At 37.0% G+C, this 12,153-nt stretch overlaps 1 protein-coding gene across 1 annotated transcript; it reads left to right on the top strand.

Annotated features, from left to right (window-relative positions):
- Nucleotides 1–4,027: 4,027 nt before the first annotated feature.
- LOC121428715 (three prime repair exonuclease 2-like) lies at nt 4,028–5,408 on the top strand. The gene has a single exon (XM_041625524.1). It carries the CDS (start codon nt 4,202–4,204, stop codon nt 5,039–5,041), a length of 840 nt encoding a protein of 279 aa, XP_041481458.1. The 5' UTR covers nt 4,028–4,201; the 3' UTR covers nt 5,042–5,408.
- Nucleotides 5,409–12,153: the final 6,745 nt, after the last annotated feature.

The raw sequence follows: 12,153 nt of genomic DNA, 5'->3' as shown, positions 1-12,153 counted from the left end.
TCTATACACCTCGCGCAAATCGGGCTCTAAACACGAAGTTTTGGGGCAAAAAGGACATCCTATATAACACATTTTAATTTTGTTTTATCATCCCCGCAAATTCGACCCTAAACACGTAATTTTCCTAGCGAAATAGATACCCTTTTTTCATTATTTTTGTGTTTTTGACACCCTTATCACGTTACGTACGTAAAGTGCCCTATCGTGAAAAAGACATCCTTTTTACGTGTTTTTTTTGGTCGCGCATGGTATCCACTCGCCAATGTAAGTGCCCCCCCCCCTCGGGGATTTACTATGAACAAATCAGATCGAAATAGATTTCAAAAAAATTGACATATAATGTAAATATAAATATAACACATTTATGGACATGTGCATATTCGGGGGGGGGGGGGGCACTGGGAAGGAGCATAGGCGGCGGAATTAGCGCGGGGGGGGGGTACTGGGGACCTGTCCCCACCAAAAAAAATAGGTGGGGGAGGATGGTTGATACCTAATTTTTTTTTTGCTTGTCACATTTTTTACCCGTGTCCATCCCAAAATTTCAGGTGGACCCCCCCTATTTGTTTTGGCTTCCGCCGCCAGTGGGCATGAGGGGAAGCCCCCGGGTATATGCGAATGATAGTTTGGCCGCCGGTTGGCCGTATACAGATCCAGGCGCCATAAGGGGGAAGCTTAAGAGAGGAAAAGAAAATTGAGAGAAAATAGGAGGGAAAGACAAAAAGAAAGAAAGAAAGAAAGAAGAAAGGGGATCAAGGAAAAGAAAAATAGGGGAAAGTTAATTGAAAGAGAAAAAGGGGGAGAAATGGAAATAAAGGAGCACCATGCAATTTGATGGTTACATTGGGGACGCCAGCAATATGATGTTCGACCTAAATAGGGGCACCATACTCAATTTGATGTTTTACATGGGGCGCAAAATTCATTTTTCACATGCATGGGGAGGGGCACCAAACTCATGTTTTACATGGAGCGCGAAAATCATGTTTGACATAAGGGCGCCGAATTCATGTTTCACATGGGGGGGGGGGGGGCGCCAACTCACGTTCACTCTTTCAATAGAGACGAGGACGCGTATTGACCTTAAACCTTTATAGAAAGCGCCAAATACATGTTCGGCCAGTGGCACCCAATTATTGTTCGAATTGCCTAGTTATATATTGTTCTGCCCAAATAGGATTAAATGAAATTGAAAAATGAAGTTTAACGTGAAAAAAACAAAAACAATCTGCTCGCGTTTCCAGTTTTCATTAATCATTTTTAGCGATGGAGATAGGTATCCTGTTCAGGAAAGTGCTCAATATTCAATATTAAACCCAGCTCGGGCTACGTGCTCTAATTACTTTTATTAGTGATTTATGTATCCCAACGTACGTCCTTAATGGTCAAATCCACCCCAGAAAAATGTTGATTTAAATGAATAGAGAAAAATCAAACTAGCATAATGCTGAAAATGTCATCAAAATCGAATGTAAAATAAGAAAGTTATGGCATTTTAGAATTTCGCTTATTTTTTCACAAAACAGTGATATGCACAACTCAGTGACATGCAAATGAGAGAGTCGATGATGTCACTCACCGTCACTTCTATTTCTTTTTTTATTGTTTGAATTATACAATATCGACCAACTTGACTGAACCATATAGTATTACAGAATGCTACAATTCCACAAGTTCAGGGAGGAATTGATCTTTGTTTCACGTGACAATGAGGAGAAATTTAGAATATTTCATTTTTATAAAATACAAGGGAAATAGTGAGTGGATTATGTCATCTGTCTCCTTATTTGCGTATACCGACTAGGATGTGCTGTTTTGTGAAATTAAGCGAAACTATAAAATGTCTTAACTTTCTCATTTTACATCCGATTTTGAGAAAAAATTCAGTGTTATGCTTGTTAGATTTTTCTCTTTTTATTCAAATCATCTTTTGTTGGGGTGGACTTGTTCTTTAATTATTTTTTTTCAGGTCAGTATATACATAGGCGGATCCAGAGGGTCAACGCAGCCCCCATAGCATAGCCATGCAAAGAAGAGAGAAAAAAAAGAGAAAAGAAAATAAAAAGAAAGAGAGAAGGAGAAGAGAGAGAAGAAAAAAACAATTGGAAGAGAAATCTTCGAGTCAGTATATGAACAAATTCTGCTCGCACTTCGCTTTGCATTTATTGTTTTAAACAGTTTATTCTTTATGAGAAAGACGATTAATGTAAACTTTCAGATCGGAGTATCAAAAGTTTGACTCGCGCTCGATACACAATCGCATCATTTATCATTTTCGTGAAGATACCTATCAATTCCATTGTACAAAAAGTGCACAGATATCTTACTTTGGGGTCTACATCTATAGCTCGCACTTCGCGCTCACAAAAATTGTTAATTAGATATCAATCCTGAAAATTACTAAGAATGCCTGCTTCTCATGTCGTAAAATTAAAAAAAAAATCAATTCAATAATATTCAATTCAGCATTTATTTCCAAATTCATTAAAAGGAACAAAATGAGAACAAAAGTATATATACACAAAGTAAAAATAAATAGCTATTTAACATAAAACAAAGCAAAGGTATCAACAGAACAGAACTGAAACAAATAGTGGTGATGATAAAATTATGGTTGGCACATAATTATAAAAATATAGATGAACAAAATAATGAATGGAAATCGGGCATGCACAAAAAAGCTATAAGAAGGCTGGTTGAAACGCACATACCCAAGAAATATCAATAGTTAAAATGAAATTCAGTATATGTTTTGGATGCGGCAAGTACCAAAGAATAAATAGGGATAAGAATAATCATTTCATTAAAACAAAAAAATAAATTCAGCTTCCTTTCTAATCGTTTGGTCAGATGACCATTTCCTTAATCGGTTACAAAAAGGACTTACATGTCAACTTTTCTAGTCGGAAAATATTTTTTTCAGTTCTCGCTTCGCGCTCTTATCCTATATGCGTCATCGAGATCCCCCCCCCAAACACACACATTCGTCCACATGTAGCGAGTGCCAAGTGGGGCACATCCATCTGACTTAACACGGTCTGCATTAATAAGCCACATCCACCCCCTCCATTTTTGGTTAACTGGAGACAAAATGAGCCAAGATCGATCTAATTCGAAATGCTATTATGCACCTATAGCGGTATACAAGTACATTTTAGGTCTAAATGTTTCTTAATTGTAACTAGGATCATTGGAAGTACAAGTCGAACGTCAGAAAAGTCTTATGCATTTCATGTCCAAGTCGTATATAAACTACAAGTCAGCGTGTTACATCTGAACACTAGCCGTGACCCGGGGGGGCCACTTACATTGACGAGTGGATACCATGCGCGACCCCAAAAACACGTAAAAAGGATGTCCTTTTCGCGATAGGGCACGTTACGTACGTAACGTGATAAGGGTGTCAAAAACACAAAAATAATGAAAAAAGGGTATCTATTTCGCTAGGAAAATTACGTGTTTAGGGTCGAATTTGCGGGGATGATAAAACAGAATTAAAATGTTTTATGAAAGATGTCCGATTTTTGCCCCACAACACTACGTGTTTAGAGTCCTATTTGCGCGAGGTGTAGAAGGTGGGTTCGTACTAAACCAAACAAGGTAAAGCCGACGACCGAAGGACCCGTAACAATAAAACATTCCTGTACTTGTTTAGGGGTCCATTTCAGGGAATATTTGCCAAGAGTATCGTTTTGTTTCCAATACTTGTAAAGGGTAAGATTTCACACGCCAATACTTGTTAAGGGGTGCATTTTCAGAATATGGAAATTACGTGTTTAGGGTGCTTTTCGAGACCCCATGGTCGCGCATGGTATCCACTCGTGAATGGAAGTGGCCCCCCCCCCGGGAGCCGTGATCGAAGTATTGATTTTTTCAGTTCATCATGAACAAAAGAAAAAGTACAAACAGACCGTCTTCTTTAAGGTCTTTGTCAACGTTCCCCCTCCTAACCGCTCCTAACCCATTGTCTCGTATTCTCTATTATTCTCGGGTGTGGGGGGGGGGCGGGTGTGGGGTGGTATTTTATTGTCCTCCGCGACATATCCTCAATATTTGCTTCTCTCAGCGTGCATCCTATACTACTGCGGAGTATATTTATAGTCAGTACCCTGTTAAAAAAGAGCATTTCTTCAGTAATCGAGAGATATCTTGTCCGAGGTCTCTGTTGATTTTTTTGTTTCTCATTCTCCATTGGTTTGCCATGGATAGTGCAACAGGGTTGACCATCAAGAGTTTTGTATTTCTTGATTTCGAGACCAGTCACCTGCACCCTACCGATCGCCCTAAAATCATTGAACTTAGTTTAATTGCCATCAACCGTGCTGGTCTTCTTGACCCAGACGTACACACGTCTTTGAATCTTGCCAAGAATCACGAGAAATCTACATTTGACTTTTCCAAGGTTTCGTTACCAAGAATTGTTGATAAGCTGACGCTGTGTATGGACCCAGGAAAGTACACAAGTGCAGATTCTGCTCGTCTCACCAAGTTGGACAAGGACAAACTCGATAGCAACAAGAAGTTGCCGTTTGATGAAGGTGTGGTCACCATGCTCAACATATTCTTGAGTCGGCAGGATCAACCGGTTTGCCTGGTTGCACACAACGGGATGAGATTCGACTTTCCGATACTGAGATCAGAACTGTCAGGTCTGACTACGGGAGACCCCCCTGCAGAACTTTATTGCTTGGACACCTTAAAGGGATTCAGAGCAGGATTTGCAACGGAGACCCAGGGAGTAAAGGAGAATGCAGAGAAAATAATTTCAAAACAAAATTCTACTACTGCATGGAAAAGGAAATTGTCTGATCTGGAATGCTCACCCCGTCCCAAACGTCAACGGATCTCCTACACTCTTGCGAATATCTTCAAGAGGACATTCGAGAGGGAACCACCTCACTCACATTCTGCAGAAGATGACGTGGTGTCTCTGATCAAGGTATTGCTTCCAGTGATATCTGACTTCGTGTCTTGGGCTGATGAAAACGCTTCACCTTTCAAGGATTGCAAACTGTATTATGCCAACCAGCCAGTCTTGTAGTCGAGTAGTTTCGGTGGTAGGAGGTCGATCGAGTCCGGCTTCAAGTCAAAATGGCCATGATGACCCAGGTCCAACTGAAAGTCCAAGTTCAAGTCAGCATATGCTGAGACTGATGATGATCAAGTCCTAGTTTCAGTCAGCAATGAACGTGTCCGATTTTAACATAATTATGAAATCTGTTGATTACTCTTGACAGTTTAACACTTTGAAATCATACCACATAATATATTCTCCGAATCAACAATCGCTTCAAAATAAACAGTAATTACTAATTGATACCCCAATAATAATGATAAGGAAAGAATAAAGAGAAAGCTTTAATAACTTTGATAGGGTTATAGTTAGGACTCGTTTGCAATCATCTAATCATCGTATATCAAAATAATTAATGATATTTGTCATTGCATTCATTAATATTGTGTCTTTTATTCGATATTGCTAGAAACCACTGGCGGATCCGGGGGGGGGGCATGGCCGGCCCGTGGCCACCCCCCCCTTGAGAAGCAAAAGCATTTTTTTTTAAATTTGCTTAATGTTTTCGGGGACGCAATATCCTTAATTTTTGGGAAATTTTTTTTTTTGCTTGTCAAATTTTTCCTCGGAAAAATGTGCCCCTGGAAAATCCAATGTTCTTATATTTCGTTGCCTTAATATTATAGGCCCACTAGTTGTAAAAAAAAACAGGTATCAGAGTACGTAGAGTACTAAAAAACGATTTATTATTATTCCTATTGTTCAAAGGCTTTTTTAAAAACAAATGCACACCTAGTTACCAATAATGCATACAGCATTTTCCATTTATTTGAAAGCAGGATAAAAGAGCATTGTACATTAAATGCTTTGCTCACGGGCATAGGTGCGGCGGCCGGGGATCGAACCCCGGACTTTCAATGTCCACTCGGCCACGGCACCTCCACTTTGAAAAGAAGAATTCATCACAAATATTTCTTCTATTCGAAGGCAGCTGTTTATAGTCTCGAATGTCCTTTTTGAAAATAGAAATAAAGAATGATTGGCATCACTTATATTGACAAGAATCTTTGCAAGTTATGGTAACCAAATCAGCATCATTTTGCCGTGATTGTAATTTGATTAAAACTGAAATACATTACAATGCAGAAAGATGAGAAAATTAGGGTTATCTGCGTGTATCTTTTCAAAATTATTGTATCATTCCACTATCATGCAGTTTTTCATTTCTAATCCCATTGATTGTCGATGGAATAAACTTTAATTCTGATCTGAATATAAGAGATGGTCTATTTTTTTTCTATAATTTGCTGGTAACAGGTTTATAGTTTATATCACTGATCTCTACACATAGGGGAGAGATCAGTGTACGCACGGCAGCAGCGGTCGATCGTGCCTTTGAGAGCATCATGAAAAACACCATTTCATTTCATATCATCTACTGTACATCATGACTGTTTTAGGGCATACACATGTTCATATTATATACAGATTAATTAAAATGGTGACAGGCCGATTTGGCCGGCCCGTGGCCACCCCCCCCCCCCCCTTGAGAAGCAAAAGCATTTTTTTTAATTTGCTTAATGTTTTCGGGGACGCAATATCCTTAATTTTTGGGAAATTTTTTTTTTTGCTTGTCAAATTTTTCCTCGGAAAAATGTGCCCTGGAAAATCCAATGTTCTTATATTTCGTTGCCTTAATATTATAGGCCCACTAGTTGTAAAAAAAAACAGGTATCAGAGTACGTAGAGTACTAAAAACGATTTATTATTATTCCTATTGTTCAAAGGCTTTTTTTAAAAACAAATGCACACCTAGTTACCAATAATGCATACAGCATTTTCCATTTATTTGAAAGCAGGATAAAAGAGCATTGTACATTAAATGCTTTGCTCACGGGCATAGGTGCGGCGGCCGGGGATCGAACCCCGGACTTTCAATGTCCACTCGGCCACGGCACCTCCACTTTGAAAAGAAGAATTCATCACAAATATTTCTTCTATTCGAAGGCAGCTGTTTATAGTCTCGAATGTCCTTTTTGAAAATAGAAATAAAGAATGATTGGCATCACTTATATTGACAAGAATCTTTGCAAGTTATGGTAACCAAATCAGCATCATTTTGCCGTGATTGTAATTTGATTAAAACTGAAATACATTACAATGCAGAAAGATGAGAAAATTAGGGTTATCTGCGTGTATCTTTTCAAAATTATTGTATCATTCCACTATCATGCAGTTTTTCATTTCTAATCCCATTGATTGTCGATGGAATAAACTTTAATTCTGATCTGAATATAAGAGATGGTCTATTTTTTTTCTATAATTTGCTGGTAACAGGTTTATAGTTTATATCACTGATCTCTACACATAGGGGAGAGATCAGTGTACGCACGGCAGCAGCGGTCGATCGTGCCTTTGAGAGCATCATGAAAAACACCATTTCATTTCATATCATCTACTGTACATCATGACTGTTTTAGGGCATACACATGTTCATATTATATACAGATTAATTAAAATGGTGACAGGCCGATTTCGAGGAATTTACCAAAACTATCCACCCTCTTTAAAAAAAGGTTTTTCTGTAGTAATCAGCATTAATCAGTAACTATACTATCGTATCAATAAGCATAAAAAAAAGTCAAACTAAAAATCTACAAACATCAACGAAGAATGCCCCCTGATTTTTTTCATTTTGTTAAGCATGGATTTTCTTTTGGAGTAATGACAAAGGGAGGGGGGGGGGGCTTTCAATAAACAAGCGCAAACCGCTTCAATGACCACATTACTATGATTTCGTTTGCGTGGTCGACCCCTACTTCAAGTCCGATCAGATATCCATAACCTTTTCACGGCCCAAGTCGAGTTGATTAAAAAAATTGATTATACTCATGAAATAGACCTACATCATGTACTGCTGAGCAGCTTTGACAAAAAATGATAAATGAAGATGATGATGATGGTAAGGATGGTACTTCTGCATGGTGATAATAGTGGTGGTGGTGCGGTGATGATGATGATGACGATGGTGGTGATGAGGATAATAATGATGAAGATGATGGTGGTGGTGATGATGATAAATAATGATGATGATAATGATGATGCCGGTGGTGATAATGGTGAAAATGATGGTGGTGGTGATGATGATGATGTTGTTGTTGATGATGATAAATAATGATGATGATAATGATGATGCCGGTGGTGATAATGGTGAAAATGATGGTGGTGGTGATGGTGATGATGATGCCGGTTGTGATAATGGTGAAGATGATGATGATAATGATAGAGAAGAAGAAGATGGTGATGATGCTCATGATGATGTTTATGATGACCATTATGATGCTGGTGCTGTTGGTGATGGTTATCATTATCAAGATGAAATACTGCTGATGATGATGATGACCGTGATGATGCTAATAACAGTGCTGCTGATGGTTATCGTTGTTAAGATGAAATGATGCTATTTTTTGCGGCAGTGAATAATGATGTCGATGTGTAGTGATAATGACATAATGTTGATGCTTTTGCTGATGATGACGTTAATATCTTCCTCTTACACTCCCCGTGCCCTATCCCCCTCCCTCGTGGACCTCTCTAATGCCCAAACTCTCATATTGCGCTACAAAGTCGGTGGGCCCTTTAATTTTCGACATTGCGAAACAGTATAGACCAAGTTTAAATAAAGTTCAGGTTTTATTTCTTACATAACATTAAATGCCATACATAACATAACACAAAATCAAGATACGCATTCATTCGCATTCATAACAAAATATCTTAACACATATCATACTTTAGATAATTAAAGAAATAAATGAAATGGATTTCCTATTTATTTCAAAACATTGAAATAAATAAAAACTAAATAGGTCCATTCATCAACAACAGCAGTTCAAATGATTAACAAAACAGGAAATATCCTTATGATTTCAAATGAAATACATGTAGAATTGTTTTTAATATAAGTCTATTCGTTTTAACTCGAAATGCGTGACGTCGTTACGTTCATCCAATTCTTTGCCAAAGACTGATAATATTTTCCTCTCTTTTTTGTCTTCTTCCTTTTTGCAATATACAAACAGTATGGTTGCCACATTTTAGAAACCATTTTGATTCAGCATGGTCAAGGATAAAAATGGAGAATTTAAGACCGTGAAATAATAAATTATAACCTTCGGACAATCCCTTTAAATTTATCTTCGACCCTGCCTAGTTTATCATCACTTTCATTTTTTTATGTAAAGGTTTCATCTGTATTTCATTCCGTTCTGATCATGAAATCAAACATGGTCAAAGCATCTTTAACTGGGGCCGCGGAACGGTTTCCAAAGTGAGAGGGGGGGGGGGGGGCTGATCATGCAAAAAATCACAATCATATATGGTCATTTTTATGTTTTTGTACACGGCCCCTCTTCAATTTTGCATATTCCCAAAAGAATGCAAGGTAAAATGCCCACATTTATTTTAAAGAATGTTTTATTTAATATTAATGCCTCCACAATCACGAAGAATGGAATAATTAATTTCCTAAGAATAACACTTAAGTGATGAAATCTTTCCCTGCAAACCAAATTTTTAAACTAATCATAAGCGAGATAAAAATCTATTGAGGTGCCAATATTTTTCTTCAAAAGAATCTTGATTTAACAATAACGCTGAGCATGCAATGGGCCAGTTGATTTCCGGTTGAAAATAATAATCTTTCTTTTTTATGTCTAATATTTCATGAAAGATACGATGGACACCATAATTTCCCGACATAGCTCACATGTTATTGATTTTAATCCGCTAAAGGTCAATAACTTATTTGCAGAGTTCACTCTGTGAACAGCATTTATTTGAACATGCATTCAGCCAACGTTTAAATAATAAGTAAATAATTACTTACATACCATGAACAGTGGGTGCCAGGTAAAAATGGCAGAAGTAAAAATGGCAGAGGTAAAAATGGCAAAGGTAAAAATGGCAGAGGTGAAAATGGCAGAACTAAAAATGACAGAGGTAATAATGGCAGAAGTAAAAATGGGAGAGGTAAAAATGACAGAGGTAAAAATGGCAGAGGTAAAAAAGGCAAATGTAAAAATGGAAGAGGTAATAATGGCAGAAGTAAAAATGACAGAGGCAAAAATGGCAGAGGTAAAAATGACAGAGGTAAAAATGGCACAGGTAATAATGGCAGAGGTAATAATGGCAGAGATAAATGGCAGGGGTTATAATGGGAGAGGTAAAAATGACAGCTCTAGGAAAAATATGGCCAGCCTTAAATCCCCATGCAATGAAATGTCAAAAAGCCCCCGCATATAAAATCCTGAAGATTTTTCCACATTTTAACATTGGTACAGACCCATTTAAGCAAATGACGATATAAATGTCGAAAAATATTTCCGCTAGAGTGAGCACTACTTACTTTTGAAAAGTTAGTGAAAAATGGGGTGCTGGTTTGTTAAAAAGCCGAGAAAAAAAGTTATCACTCCAAAATGAAAGGGGATTTGGTTAAGGAGGAAAATGACACAAAAAATTATTTCAACTTGATGAAGTTCTTTTAGGTCAGAAAAAGAATTACAACAAAAATAATAACAATTAGATAATAAACAGTGTTTTTCTTCTGTTTGAAAAATATCAGAGATTTGTATCAAGTCTCTACATGTTAGCATACCAAGCTAATTATCAAGAGGGTGCTGCTTATGGTGTACAAAATACCCAACAGCACTTCCGCTTCCAAGGGTTATGACCATCAGGCGTTTATATCATATTAGTCCAGGATAGGCCCCATAGAAACTTGACCAAACCTTGTTTTTTTATATATACAATATTTTTTGATGGTTTCTTGTCAATTCGAGGGTGCTGATTACGAATCTGGATGATGCCACTCGTGTAACCTTGAGCATTTTCCGCAAATTGGCAAAATCCAATATGGCCGCCAAAATATGCAAATTACCCATAAAAATCCTAAAATTGTCCGCACATTGGCTATGAAATGCATGGAAGCGTGTGGCAGGAGTAAAATACACTCTGAAAAAATAATTTTTGACAAAATATTTATTTTCCTGATATTCAAAATGGCCGCCATAGTCCATTGTATACTCTATTATGTACAATATGAATAGGGAAAACTAATTTTTTACAAAAATGAGCACTAAACCGCAAAAGAAATGTATATGAACGAAGTAATATTATGCAAATCATCATTACTAACGAGATATATCATTTATTATGTCATAAATGGGAACATTTCTGCATTTTGATGTCTAAAATGGCCGCCACTGGCCCAAACAGTATTGCGTACAATGGCAATGGGGGCCAAAAATTCACAAGAGTGATCACTAAAATGCATATTATTAAGATTAAACGAGTGGAATAGTGACTAAAAACATAATTGTTAACGAAATATATTATTAATATGCCATGTATGTGATGAATGTTGTATTTAGATATTCAAAATGGCTGCCAAAGGCCCTAAAAGCATTATCCACAATGAGAAAGTGGGGCAAAGAAATCACAAGAGTGATCACTAAAATGCATATATATGTGATAAATTCATGGGATACTGTTTAAAAACGTATTTTCTAACGAAATACATCATTCAGGTTTAAAGTTTGTGTTAAATACTGTATTTTTACTTTCAAAATGGCCGCCAGAGACATTAACAGTGTTATGCACAATGCAAAGTGGGAAACCAATATTCACAAGAGTGAGCACCATAAATGCAGATATTAGTGATCTATGAGTAAAATATTGTCTGAAAGCATAATTTCTATTAAGAGATATCATTTATTATGCCAGATAGGTGATAGATACTGTTATTGGAAAGTCAAAATGGCCGCTACAGGCCCTACGATATTATACACAATGTGAATGGGAACAAATTATTTCATTTCATTTCATTTTGGCTTTGCTTGGCCAATTGGGGATGTATGAGTGAGATATCGTCTGAAAACATGATTTATAACAAAATATATGATATCTTATGTAATTTATGTGATGAATGCTGTATTTTGACATTCAAAATGGCCGCCATAATCCCTTGCTATATTTATCATGTACAATGCGAATGGAGAAACTAATTTTCACAAGAGTGAGAATCATGAAATGCATATGACTGTGATATACGAGTAAAAATATTGTCTTAAACATGATTT

The sequence above is a fragment of the Lytechinus variegatus genome, chromosome 15 (assembly GCF_018143015.1).
Source record: "Lytechinus variegatus isolate NC3 chromosome 15, Lvar_3.0, whole genome shotgun sequence".
Classification (NCBI taxonomy): domain Eukaryota; kingdom Metazoa; phylum Echinodermata; class Echinoidea; order Temnopleuroida; family Toxopneustidae; genus Lytechinus; species Lytechinus variegatus.
The sequence above is the reverse complement of the archived record's forward strand: the minus strand, read 5'-3'. Positions and strand labels throughout refer to the sequence as shown.

Excerpts from the sequence above, each read along its gene's own strand:
- LOC121428715 (XM_041625524.1), top strand. The coding sequence starts at position 4,202 with ATGGATAGTGCAACAGGGTTGACCATCAAGAGTTTTGTATTTCTTGAT.